The sequence below is a fragment of the Anas acuta genome, chromosome 12, assembly GCF_963932015.1.
Source record: "Anas acuta chromosome 12, bAnaAcu1.1, whole genome shotgun sequence".
NCBI classification, from domain to species: Eukaryota; Metazoa; Chordata; class Aves; order Anseriformes; family Anatidae; genus Anas; species Anas acuta.
In genome coordinates this window covers 13,985,862-13,997,419 of record NC_088990.1, presented here as the reverse complement: position 1 = coordinate 13,997,419, position 11,558 = coordinate 13,985,862, and the positions used below count along the sequence as shown (strand labels likewise).

At 41.8% G+C, this 11,558-nt stretch overlaps 1 protein-coding gene and 1 long non-coding RNA gene across 2 annotated transcripts in view; one reads left to right on the top strand and one right to left on the bottom strand.

The window, feature by feature from the left end:
* Positions 1-26: 26 nt before the first annotated feature.
* Positions 27-8,174, bottom strand: CHRNA3 (cholinergic receptor nicotinic alpha 3 subunit). Its single transcript, XM_068695884.1, has 6 exons — positions 7,930-8,174; positions 5,988-6,127; positions 5,866-5,910; positions 4,639-4,748; positions 2,637-3,648; positions 27-1,184 (listed from the first exon to the last, which is right to left on the bottom strand). The coding sequence occupies exons 1-6, from the start codon at positions 7,982-7,984 to the stop codon at positions 1,056-1,058; spliced, it is 1,491 nt and encodes a 496-aa protein (XP_068551985.1). The 5' UTR covers positions 7,985-8,174; the 3' UTR covers positions 27-1,055.
* The window catches only part of LOC137863054 (uncharacterized), a 94,101-nt gene continuing 88,549 nt past the window's right edge, over positions 6,007-11,558 (top strand). The window contains exons 1-3 of the long non-coding RNA XR_011100653.1: positions 6,007-6,145; positions 6,344-6,465; positions 6,647-6,763. This is a non-coding gene — a long non-coding RNA (uncharacterized lncRNA). The remainder of the gene's footprint in view (positions 6,146-6,343; positions 6,466-6,646; positions 6,764-11,558) is intronic.

Sequence of the window (11,558 nt, the reverse complement as noted above, 5' to 3'; positions counted from 1 at the left end):
GCTTCATTCTCTTTATTTTCGTAACAGTTACATCATTTGATACCACTGCATTTCTAAAAAATTTCCAGTTTGGTATGGAGAGAATGGTTCATATCTTTACAAAACATTTTCTCATTACAGTATTTTGTTGCATGTTTTATTCATTATTATTATTAAATGATTTGCAGATATTAATTAAAAAAAAAAAAAGAAAAGGATATCATATACCCAAGAGACAATTTTAACATACTTTACAGGAATATTTAATATCTACATGCCTTCTGTTATAATAAAACACTGTGCAGGATGTTTCTGTGTCCAAAATATCATACCACATTTTGATACTTTGCATTACCCAATGACTGCATCTTACTGTGTTTGACTTGTATAGTTTTAAACATTATTAGGTTTAAATAAATTTGACAGACTCCTCATGCAGTGACAATACGGGGATACACAGACACTACATGACAATGCTTTAATTACCATCATCTATTACTCACCTATTTCTTCTGTAATAAACGTGCCCATAGTCCTTTCTTCCTACAGTTTGCATCAGTTTATACACTAGGTGGCAATGTTCTGCATTCAAGCAATTTGGTATGTATGCTTTCTAAATCATTTCATCCTTACGAGGGCATTCCTTAAACTAAATATGAACTTACTCCCAGAAGATCCTGTCAGGAATTAAAGGTACTTAACACCAGACAAAGTTGCCCAAAGTATTCTATCTGTCTTGACTCTCAGAATATTCATGCAATTTTCAGTTTCTTTACTGGCTTTTTAAAACATCCATGGCAAGTTTAATGTATGATCTGCATCTTTTCCAATTATTTTAAAAAATAGCTGGCAAGCATAGTGCATATTACTTTGGAATTAGCGGTCATAATAATTCAAAATATTTTTTTCATGTTTTCACATTTTTTAATAAAGCCTTCTTGGTCAAGCAAAGTTGAGGCCAAGAAAGATCCTTACACTACTACTGAAACACATAGAGAGATCAGGTGCTTGGGTAGGAGTGCAGAGTTTGGTTGGCAAAAGTTTTATTTGACTTCACAATATAACATTTTGAATTTTTACATCTCATCTCCAGCCATCAAAGGTTGTAAAAACAATCCTGCTGTTCCTAGAATACATACCAGGATGAAAACCCATAGAAAAATACGATCAATTACCATGGCAACGTATTTCCAGTCATCCTGAATCTGAAAAATAGATCAAATAGCAAGTAAGCAAGTTTATTAGATAAATAAGTTGCATTAGCCGTTAGGAGCATTTCATATAGCAAGCATAGATTTTTTTTCCATATGTAGGTTTTCTTTCATGTATGTACAACTTTCATGTTGCTGTTTTCATTGATAAATATATTAATCTTGAAGAAGCTTTGTTTGAATATGCTATTAGTGTTAAAGCCAAAAGCTGTTTCTTCAAATACAAGGAGTTGTTCACCAAGACACTAAACATCAGGAAGTACAATTTCTCCTCTGTATGTTAATCCTGAAAGTGAAAAGCCTTACATTCTTAAGTGATCAGGTTTTACAGAAAAAGCTTACTGAAGAAGACTGTTCCTATTGCTCCTTAAGCAGCATGTAGCAAAGATTAATTGGTATATAGTTATTTGATATGTTTCCTACGTAATACTGAAATTTTACCATGTTCTCTTGCAAGATGTAAAACTGATCTCCTTACCTCACATTTAAGAGGGAATGAAGTTTCCAATTTTTTTTTCCAGTGGACATTACAACAGGAGTGACATTGAATGTATATGTATCTATGTATGTTACATATTAATAGTAACTACATTAGGTGATCCTTTTAGGTACTCTTCAGATCATAATCTAAATTTAGACTTAATTTTTCTTCAGGAAGGGTAATGTGAAATGGAAAATGTTTTTGTTTTGTTTTGTTTTGTTTTTGAAGTCTTTTGAAGCTGTTCTTGAAGGCAGACTTAAAAAAAAAAAAAAAAAAAAAAAACATTTTCTGTATCAAGTATTCTAAATAAAGTTCTAATCTCAGCATAAACAAACTAACTTCATCCTAACTTTGAGTGCCTTACTGCATAGGATTTAGATTCAGTGATGATTGTAGTGGTGTGGTTGCTGTTCTTAGAATGTTTAAAGAATGCTGATACAGTTTTTGCTTTGTTTTTTTAGTGCATCGAGATGCAGAGTTATGAAAGGTGATGGTCCCTATCTTACAGCAATTGTCTCATTTCACTTCATTACTTTATTCCACAGCAGCAGAATAGGAAATGTCTTCACTGTGAAGGAAGTTTAAGTCTGATTCTCTCTATTGATGGTCAGGTGTAGGGAGATTGTAACTTTCTAAGGGCACAGAAACAGCAAATTCCACTGTTAAGATTATAATTTGGAAAATCTACACTATAAGTCCTGTAGGAGTTGATACTGAGCTGGCTGTCTAGTTACCCTAACATGCTTCACCCTGTGTATGTGTTGTCAATTGTCAATGAAAAGAATGCAACAGAGCTGCTCACCAAACTTACCTACATTCAAAGTTGCGTATATTCGTAATATACAAGTAAATTACACAAGCCATAAAATAATGGTGTTGTTTTTTTAAAGATATCTTTTTTCTTACAAAATATATTAATTGCAAATGCTGTCTGCAGTTTGAGTAATAGTAAAATACATTCTTACCTCTTTTGCTTCATTCTGCATTTTCATATTTTCTGCAATGTATTTAACACTTTCAATAGCATCTCTCATTTCTGGTGACAGAACTGAAAATGAAAAGAGAGGATCTAGGGATTCAGAGCTTGAACTTCTTGTGAGATTGCCACTGAAATCTGAGAACTTCATTCTCTGATACTGGCAACAGCTGCATGCTGTATCTTGACATACAAAGCCATCTTTGCAGCATTTGGTTTCAGAACTGTTGAAGCAATTTAAGTTTGAAAACTCAGACATGTAAAATGGTTTTGACTTATGATTAGTCTCTTCATCGCTGGCAGGCCTTGTCATAAACATGATCCTGGGAAGTAAGTTCAAGAAGATCGTTCTCACCCACACAGGCATTGTGTGTGTCTTGGGTGTTCTGTAGTGTACATTAAGTACAAATACCGTAATGACAATAGACAGAGTTACAAATATCATGGTGAAAAGGAGGTATTCCCCAATCAGTGGAATTACCAGGGACGTAGAAGGTATAGTCTCTGTGATAACAAGTAGAAACACTGTTAAAGATAGAAGGACTGATATACAGAGTGTCACTTTCTCACCACAGTCTGAAGGCAAATAGAAAACTAATACAGTCAGAAAAGAAATCAGTAGACATGGAATAATCATGTTGATAGTGTAAAATAAAGGTAAGCGCCTAATATAAAGAGAGTATGTGATGTCTGTATATATCTCTTCACAGCAGTTATATTTGATGTCATGTTTATAACCAGGAGCTTTAATAATAGCCCATTCTCCACTCTCCCAGTAATCTTTCAGGTTCATTGTAGAGCCAATTAAAACCAAGTCAATCTTGGCTTTATCGTAAGACCAGGAACCAAACTTCATGGTGCAGTTTTGATAGTCAAATGGGAAGTAGGTTACATCTATTTTACATGAGCTTTTAAATATAGCTGGGGGTATCCAGGTCACATCACCTGTGTATTTCAGTAGGGCCTTTGTCTTGTCATCGACCTGGAAATCCCCAACTGCACTGTAAAACAAATAAAAATAACAGTCAGAATGCAACTGATCCAGGTAGTTTCATATAAACAGTTCATGTACATTAAATCTTTAATCTGGTTTGTGAAAGGCAGCAGATACATGCTGATGTGGAACTGAACTGCATATGCAGCACAGTCAATGGCTGTCATAAATTTTCACAGTTAAAAATTAAAATAAACAGCTGTGTAAATGTACTGTGGAGAATTGGAAAGGCAATATTCTCTTTTACAGGAACAGGACTCAGTGCAGTCAATATACAAAACAGCAAATGTGAGATCAAGCAAGTCAGAACCCAAGGGCTGATAAGAGAATGTGCAGTACTGGTATTTCCACCTCGTCTGTGGACCATGGAGGTAGTAAATATAGATAGAGGGATTAGGGTTGGGATGTATCTTTGCCTGCATAGCATATTGGTGTATTTTTTCTTTAAGTCTCCCACATTGTTATCTTGATCTTGTAACAATTTCATTTGTTCATGTGAAAAAGTAAAACTAAAAAGGTAGTTAAACTTATTTAGGTCTGCAGTTAGAAAAGGACTGTACAAAGGCATAGAGGTAAGAACAGCAGTAGGGAGATGTGGGATGTTGAAAAGCAGTCTTTTTCAGCAAGTTCAGTGAACTTGCTGTTTGTTTGTTTGTTTGTTTTTTAAATAATAAATATCCTCCCTTCTCCCTAAAGAATACAGTCATAGAATGGTTTAGGTTCGAAGATCCTTAAAGATCACCCACTTCCAATCCCTCTGCCACGGGCAGGGACCCCTCCCACCAGCCCAGGCTGCCCAAAGCCCCATCTAGCCTGGCCTTAAATGCGTTCAGTGATGGGGCAGCCACAGCTTCTCTGGGCAGCCTGTGCCAGTCCCTTGCCACCCTCATTGTAAAGAATTTCTTCCTTATGTCTGATCTAAATCTCCTCTCTTAGTTTAAAACCATTACCCCTGAATTAAGCTTGAATTAAGAAGATAAACATGCAAGAGTCTTACTTGTTATATAAAACAATATCTGGCTTCCAGATCTGGCCAGATGGTACTCGGATAAATTCAGCACCTCCATAGTCCGCTGGATTCCACCGGAGCTTGTAATCATTCCAAATCTAATTATGGAAGAAGTGAGCCTACATTAGGTTTGTGATGAAATTGAAATTCTGTGGACCAAAGTCAGAACAAGTGCTGTCATATTGATTTTAGGGTTGTTTTATTCTGGACACTACAATGATTAGATGTTTCTTAGTTAAACGTGCATGTTTAGCAGTTATTCACATGGAGACCATGGGCCCATGGGGCTAAGTATGACTTAGGAATGTATGAGTCACTGTACAAGGAATGTGTACCCAGTAGATGAAAAAAAGATGATAGTGTATGATGGGAATAGTAATTTAGGTCTCAAGAAGCCAGGTCCACTGTTAAACGGTGAACACAAATTGTTAGGTAGCTCCAGTGCTAGACGAGAGCATTGAGTGGAGGACCCCCACAGCAGATGGGTTGGGAAAAGCTGCAGGTGGCCTCATTCAGCGAAGTAACAGTCTTGTTCGTTAGTGCTCGTTAAGCCCCATTTTAACCAATTTGAATATTAAGCTGAAGCTAGATATTAAGTTGGTTATTAAGCTGCTATTTACAACAGTAATTGTTTGAATTTTTAACCTATAAAGTTCCTTGTAAGTGAAGTTGATGCTTTTGCTTTGTTTTCACTTCTGTGGTGGCTAAACAGCAGGGCATGGCCAGGTGAGGGACCTCCGCGCTGGGGTGTTTCCTCTGTTCATTTTCCTAACCACCAAGACACTACTCTGGGGATTCCTGAGGGGAAAAAATGCATTTGGAGGCGCATTAAGTGTAGGAGGGTTGAGGCTGCAGCTGCCAGCTCTGCCCCTGGGCTCCACAGCTGCCTCCCGCGGTGGGCCCCGCGGATATGCGCTGTGGCAGCCGCAGCTGCTGGCAGAGGAGGGCGGCGGGGCGGCAGCGGGGCTGGCGGCCGCTCGTGAGGGGCAGGAAGGGCCAGAAGCGCCCTCGGGCGAGCCGCAGGGGGGCGGTAACGCTCCCGGTACGGCACCGGGGCTGAGGGGAGCGGCGGGGGCCGGGGCCCGCCCGTCTCCCTTCGACGCCTCCCGGGGGCTGCGGTGTTCCCCTGAGGGGTGGGTCCGGGAGGGCTGAGGTGGCCCCGGCGGGAGCGGGGAGTCCCGCCGCGCTGTGGGGAGGGCGGCGAGCCCTACTTACGTGCTTGAGCCACAGGTTGGTTTCCATTATCTGGTTGACTTCGTCCTGTAAAACAGAGCTGCGTCGGGAACGGCGCCGGCCCTACCCAGGCCCGCAGGCGCCCCGGCGGGCCGCGTACTCACCACCTTCACCAGCTGGGACATGGACACCTCGAACTGGATGATGACGGGGTCCGAGACGTTCTTCACGGGCCGGACGAACTGGTTGTAGTTCTTGAAGAGGGCCGCGTACAGCCGGTGTTCGGCATCGGAGCCGCCGCAGCCTGCGGGGGCACGGCGCGGTGAGCGGGCACGGGGCCTGGGGCCCGCTCCCCTCACGGCCCGGGGGAGGCCCGCACGGCGGCCCCGCCGCCCCCGGTGGGCTCTGGCGGCCACCCGTGACAGGCTTTTCTCACATGCATCTCCCCAAACGCGCTCCAAAGATAGCGTGAAGGGGTTACTGAGGAGTTCGAGGTGCAAAACCGCGTCTCCCCCCACAGGTCTAGGCCCCCAGGCCTGCGGGAGCAGCAGGGGTGCGGAGCTGAGGAAGGGGAGAGCAGAACCTCACAGAGCGGGCAGTGTGGGAGCTGCTGGAGGGCTTGCAAAAGATTCCAGACAAAGGGTAACCTTCTGCTTTCTAGCCCTAGTGATGTTGGTGTGATAATAGTGATGACAGCAGGGTGCTTGTTGAAATATGCAAATAAGGATTAAAATTGATTAACCATTGTATTCAGCGTTGCTCAGTACATACAACGAAATGTGGTAATTACCCATTTGTTACTCTAAATAATGTTTATTTGCAGTATACGCCTTTTCTACGTTTTGCTGCTGATACTGCTGCTCATGGTGCCTTGTGGCTGATGGGAAAGCTGTAAACTGGAATCGTTGAACCACAGGCTCCTTCAGCTGTTTACAGTGAGGTAGGTGTGAGAGCCCGTGTTTCAAACTACATCTTTATTCCCAGATCTAGCTAGACAACAAGTATCCTGGCAACTGGACGGTACTCAAAAGTCAGTGCCCTTTTCTTTTTTAAAGGCACTGCTGGACAGCACATTTTCTAGTACTCCAACCTAGAATAAATAAATAAATAAAAATAATAAAAGACAACTATTTTTTGTATTATTTGGCAAAGACACAGACCTTAAGTCTGTTGAACAAACTCTACAGTTCCTCTGGAGCACAAATACAAATCTAGAGATACTTGCAAAGACACTTAATGTATTTTCCTCCAGGCTAGTGTTTTTCAAGGGGATAAATAAAGGGGAAGCAGAAGTATCTGCAGGTGGCTGTTCTGTTAGCAGATGACATTTGTAAGAGCTTTTCTCACCCTCAGACAAAAGGTTCCCCTCATGTCAAGCTGTATTCAGTGAAAACTTCAAAGACAATTTTATTTTCAGATTAGTGAAATCACTTAAGCCAACTTGCTAATTAAAAAATGAACACACTTCTTTGATACTTTTTAACTGCTAGCCTTACCCTAATTATTTTTTCTTATCTCTCAGACTGAGACTTCCTGGAAGAAATACTCAATCTTCTAGATGAATCATGTTAAAGCTAGATTGTAACTACACTTTACTATAGTCAAACCCAAATTGCCAGACTTTTTATGTGTCACCACCGATCTGATTAATCTAGCACCTGCTTTATCTAGAGAATAAGTGTGTTAATATTTTTTCTTTTGAATGTAAATGTTTCTGTGCTTTCTATATCTGCAGATATAATGCGTGCTGTTTGCAGCACATATTTAATGCTTTTTAATGTTGTTTCTTTCTTCTAGTCCTTCAGTACTCTACAATATATCAAACCAAATCTTTACATGTATGGTGCACTCCTTAATGTTAAAATGGCTCTGTATGTCTTGTTCGGCATCATGATTCAGAACTACTTAACCACTTCATAAGAAGGAATTAAAAAAACACAAAACACTATATAACAAAAAGCTGGGGTAGGATTCTGTATGTTTCTTTCATTAGTTTGCAATAAGCTTCAACATTTCTTAAAATAATTGGCACCAAAGCCATCTTCTGCTCACCTCTTTAGCCCCCCCCTTTACCAACAAAGAAAAAACAAATTAAGGATCACTCACCTTGAGAGAGAATGCAAAGAGCGGCGGTTAGAAGGAGAGCGTGTATGCTCTCCATGGTGTTATGAATTACTGTCTGTCGACAGAGGCTGCTGAAGATGAGCTGAGCTGCGAGGATTGTATGAGCATAGGAAGTACGGGCAGCTCCGCTCCTCCGATGTGTGAAATGCCTGGAAGCAGCAGACGGCAGGACCCTGAGCGCAGTTCTGCGCAGTGAGCTCCCATTAGACTTGCTGTGCTGCCCCCTTTCCAGCTACTCGGACTGTCAGAGCATTGAAAACAGCAAATAAATTGCAGACAGAATAGATGTTATTGTAGGCAAAGAGCAGTGTCCTGGCAAGATTAATAGGCAAGAGTCCATAAACTGGTGTGTAAACGAACCTGGTACTCTGACAAGGCTGAAGATTTTTCCTGTTAGCTGCTATAGAGGATTTTTCTTTAAAAAATTCTCATGCCAAGCTACTAGGAGAAGTTTAGTTAATGAAAATCTTATAATTGAATTGTGCCGAAATGGATATCGGCATTAGGGACACCTGATTTAGCAGTGAACTGAGATCATGAGACCTGAATTTCCAGTTATGCTTTTAATGTTGATTTTTTTTTTCCTGACTGTGTCTCATCCTTGCAGGTGGTAGTGCTAGGTGCTTTACTGTAGCCTGGTTCTTCACAGTGTAAGAAGGATGTTGCTGTTCCCAGGGGTAATTCAGCACAAGCATAACTTCCCAGAAATCTAAGCCCAGAGTGATACACACAGCAGCCAGGGTCTGGCAAGAGACAGGGGTTAGAGCTGGAGGCAAAATTTAACCAAAGCACTTGAGAATAACTGTTGGTGGACCATCCCTGCTTTAAGGGGTTATAAAGGTGGAATTTGGGAAGGGGAATAAGAGCATAGGATCCCAGCCTGATCCCACAAAACCCTGTTGTTCAAGGGAAAGATGGGGGAGAATGGGACACTGTATTTGAAGTTCTGGTGAAGGTTACTCTCACACCATAACCCTGTCTGGAAGAGATCCTGGAGGCTCTAAATTCTCACTGCTGAGGAAATAGATTCAATCTTTTCCTATTGTCACGTATTTTCTTTGTGAAGTTAAAAATCAAAACAAAAATGACCCAAAACAAACAAAAAAAAACCAACTGAAGTTCCTGACAGGATCTCTTTTAGCAGAGTTTTTATAGTAAAAAATCTTCAGGGGAGAGAATATTGCATCAGTCAAGAGAGAGAAGTGGGAATATAGTTTTTGTTTGTTTGTTTTTTCTTGGCATGTTTTTCTGAATTTAGGCCTTTTAGTAGGAACATGTAGCTGAAGTTGAGGTGTAAGGGATTGCCTTTTTCCTCTTGCCTGGGAAAGGCTTACTGCCAGGGATCATCCCATATCAGCCTTTCAGAGCCATCAGTGTTTGGTTTGTTTCCTCTTCAGTCAAAATCATGGTTTGCAAAGTGGCTCATTCCCCAGGTGCCCATCAGCTTCTTTATAAACTTGTATATCGCTTTTTGCCTCCCCCTGGCATGGCCAGGTGGCGCAAGACTCCTGCTCGCAGAGCTTGCTGGACTCATCTGGGCAGTGGGCGTGAAGGGAGGAGGGAGATGGAAGCGGTGAGAGGGGAGCGGAGTGGGGCGGGAGGCAGCCCCTGGTGGGTGCTTCTCTCTCTGTTGTTAGGGAAGGATAAATGACGACCCCATTTGGCGCTGTGTTAAGAGGCAGTGCTGAGAGAATGAGCGTCAGGCTGGGTTCAGCTGCTCTTGGCACAGAGCTTGTTTATCCAGTTTCTGTCTCTCAGAGCATCATTCACTCCATCCCCAGACACAAGCTCTCATGATAATTTCTGTAATTCTATTAGCTTAGAGGAAATAGGCTTTACTGTCCATTTGATTTTATTATTTTTTTCCAGAGAACTCAGCTGTTTGGTCTTGCAGCTTAACCCTTTGTGAACACATTTTCTTGCCTTGCCAGGACATTGAGATTAACTGTTTTCCCTTTCTGCCTTCTTGGTTTCCATGAAAGGGCAGCATTATGACTAGGATTTTTGTTTGAGTCCTAACCAGAAATGAGCTAAAGCTTCAAAGATCAGATCCTAGCCTGTGTTTCCCAAAATTCTATGTCTAAAGCTGAGGAGTTTGGAAATGGCTGGTCTGCAGAGGCAGTGAAGAGCCACTGTATCCAGAGGTACAGGTATTTTAGCTTAATTTGCCTAGTTGCTGACATTTCCAGCTGTATTTGTATGCGTAGATGTTTTATCTCTAACATTATGTGATGAAGCTCCTGGTGAAATCAGCTCAGATGTGAGGTAGGATTATTTTTCTGTCCAGGGAGAGTGATACGTTAAGAACACGTCACCATGACTGCATTGCAGAAGTACATAGAAGAATCTGTATGGACAGGGGAAAGCTCATTCCCACAAGAATATCTGCAGTAACAAACTTTGTAGCCTTTGCTTTTTAATGATCATGCTACTTTGAAATGGCTTCCTTTTTGTTAAGATTTGTTAAGATCAAATCTTGATCAAATCAGGTGATGAGGAGAAGAATACCCTCACACCGTACTAGGGAATGGAGGTGGCGTCGTCAGAACCTTTTCTTCACCAGAAGGGAAGCAACAGCTGGTTGTGCACTTTCATTGAAACAGTTTTAGTGGAAAATATGTTTTGAATGACCACATTCTTCCTCTTTAAATGAAAGTATTGCTGTAAAAACCTTGAAAAGTAGGAAAGTTAAAGTTTATTTTGTTTGATGAACTGGGACCTTATCATATTCATATAATCCTGCAAGAATACATTTCTAATGTTTCAATTTCTCTGGAAAATTTCTGGTTTTGAAATTTTGTCAAGAAATCAAGATGGAAAACCCTGTGATTCTTTGACAAGTTAATCTGGGATGGTTTATGTCTTATGTAGGCAGAGCTGCTGAGAGGCAAAAATAGCATTTACCAATCTGAAACCACAGTTTTAAGAGGTCAAAATTTTGTGAAATTTTAGCAATTTGGGTGAAATTTCCCATTCTGAAGTTTGCTATGGATGGAAATACTTCTGAAAACTTGACAAAAATGCCAAAGTGGTTTCTGAGAACATAACCTGAGAAAAGCATATTGCTTTACTCGTGATTAAAAAGGAGTATGGCAGCCATGGAAAGCCCCAGAGCTCACCATATCTTGAGTGAGGAGCTCGAGCCCTGAAGGGATCTTTCTGGGGCCAGGGTTGTGCCTTCTGAAAGCCCTTTCTGGGTTTGTCAAGTTGAGGCCTGGATTTGCCTGAGCTCCATGGTGGCTGCTAGCTGAGCTGCCAGACCCGTTCAGAAGCTCTCGGCTGCGCCAAGGGGGTAACGGAGCTGAAGGCTGCAGTTACAGAGCCGAGCGTTACCCATCGCTGCTGCTCACAGCATCAGACAGTGAGACAGGAGCACTGGGGGCCTCGTTCAGATGCGTTCAGGCAGTGCAGGGTGGGTGAGGCGAGAGGGTAAGTATTGGTAGGAGACTGATGGAGGCTGTGAGAGCCAGACGGAGCCGCAGTGCTGTTGGTGGGGGTGGAAAGGAGCGCAGAGGGGTCTCTGCTCTCAGCATCTGCCTACTGATGGGCTGCAGGGTCTTAGGACCACTCGCCACAGCCTCACTTGCTTGGATGGTTGAGTCCCTCTCCCT

Coding starts and splice junctions, on each gene's coding strand:
- CHRNA3 (XM_068695884.1), bottom strand. CDS start 7,984: ATGGAGAGCATACACGCTCTCCTTCTAACCGCCGCTCTTTGCATTCTC. Junction 4,749..5,865: donor CCAACCTGTGGCTCAAGCAC/GTAAGTAGGGCT, acceptor TTCCATAATTAG/ATTTGGAATGATTACAAGCT. Junction 1,185..2,636: donor TGCAGAATGAAGCAAAAGAG/GTAAGAATGTAT, acceptor TCTATTTTTCAG/ATTCAGGATGACTGGAAATA.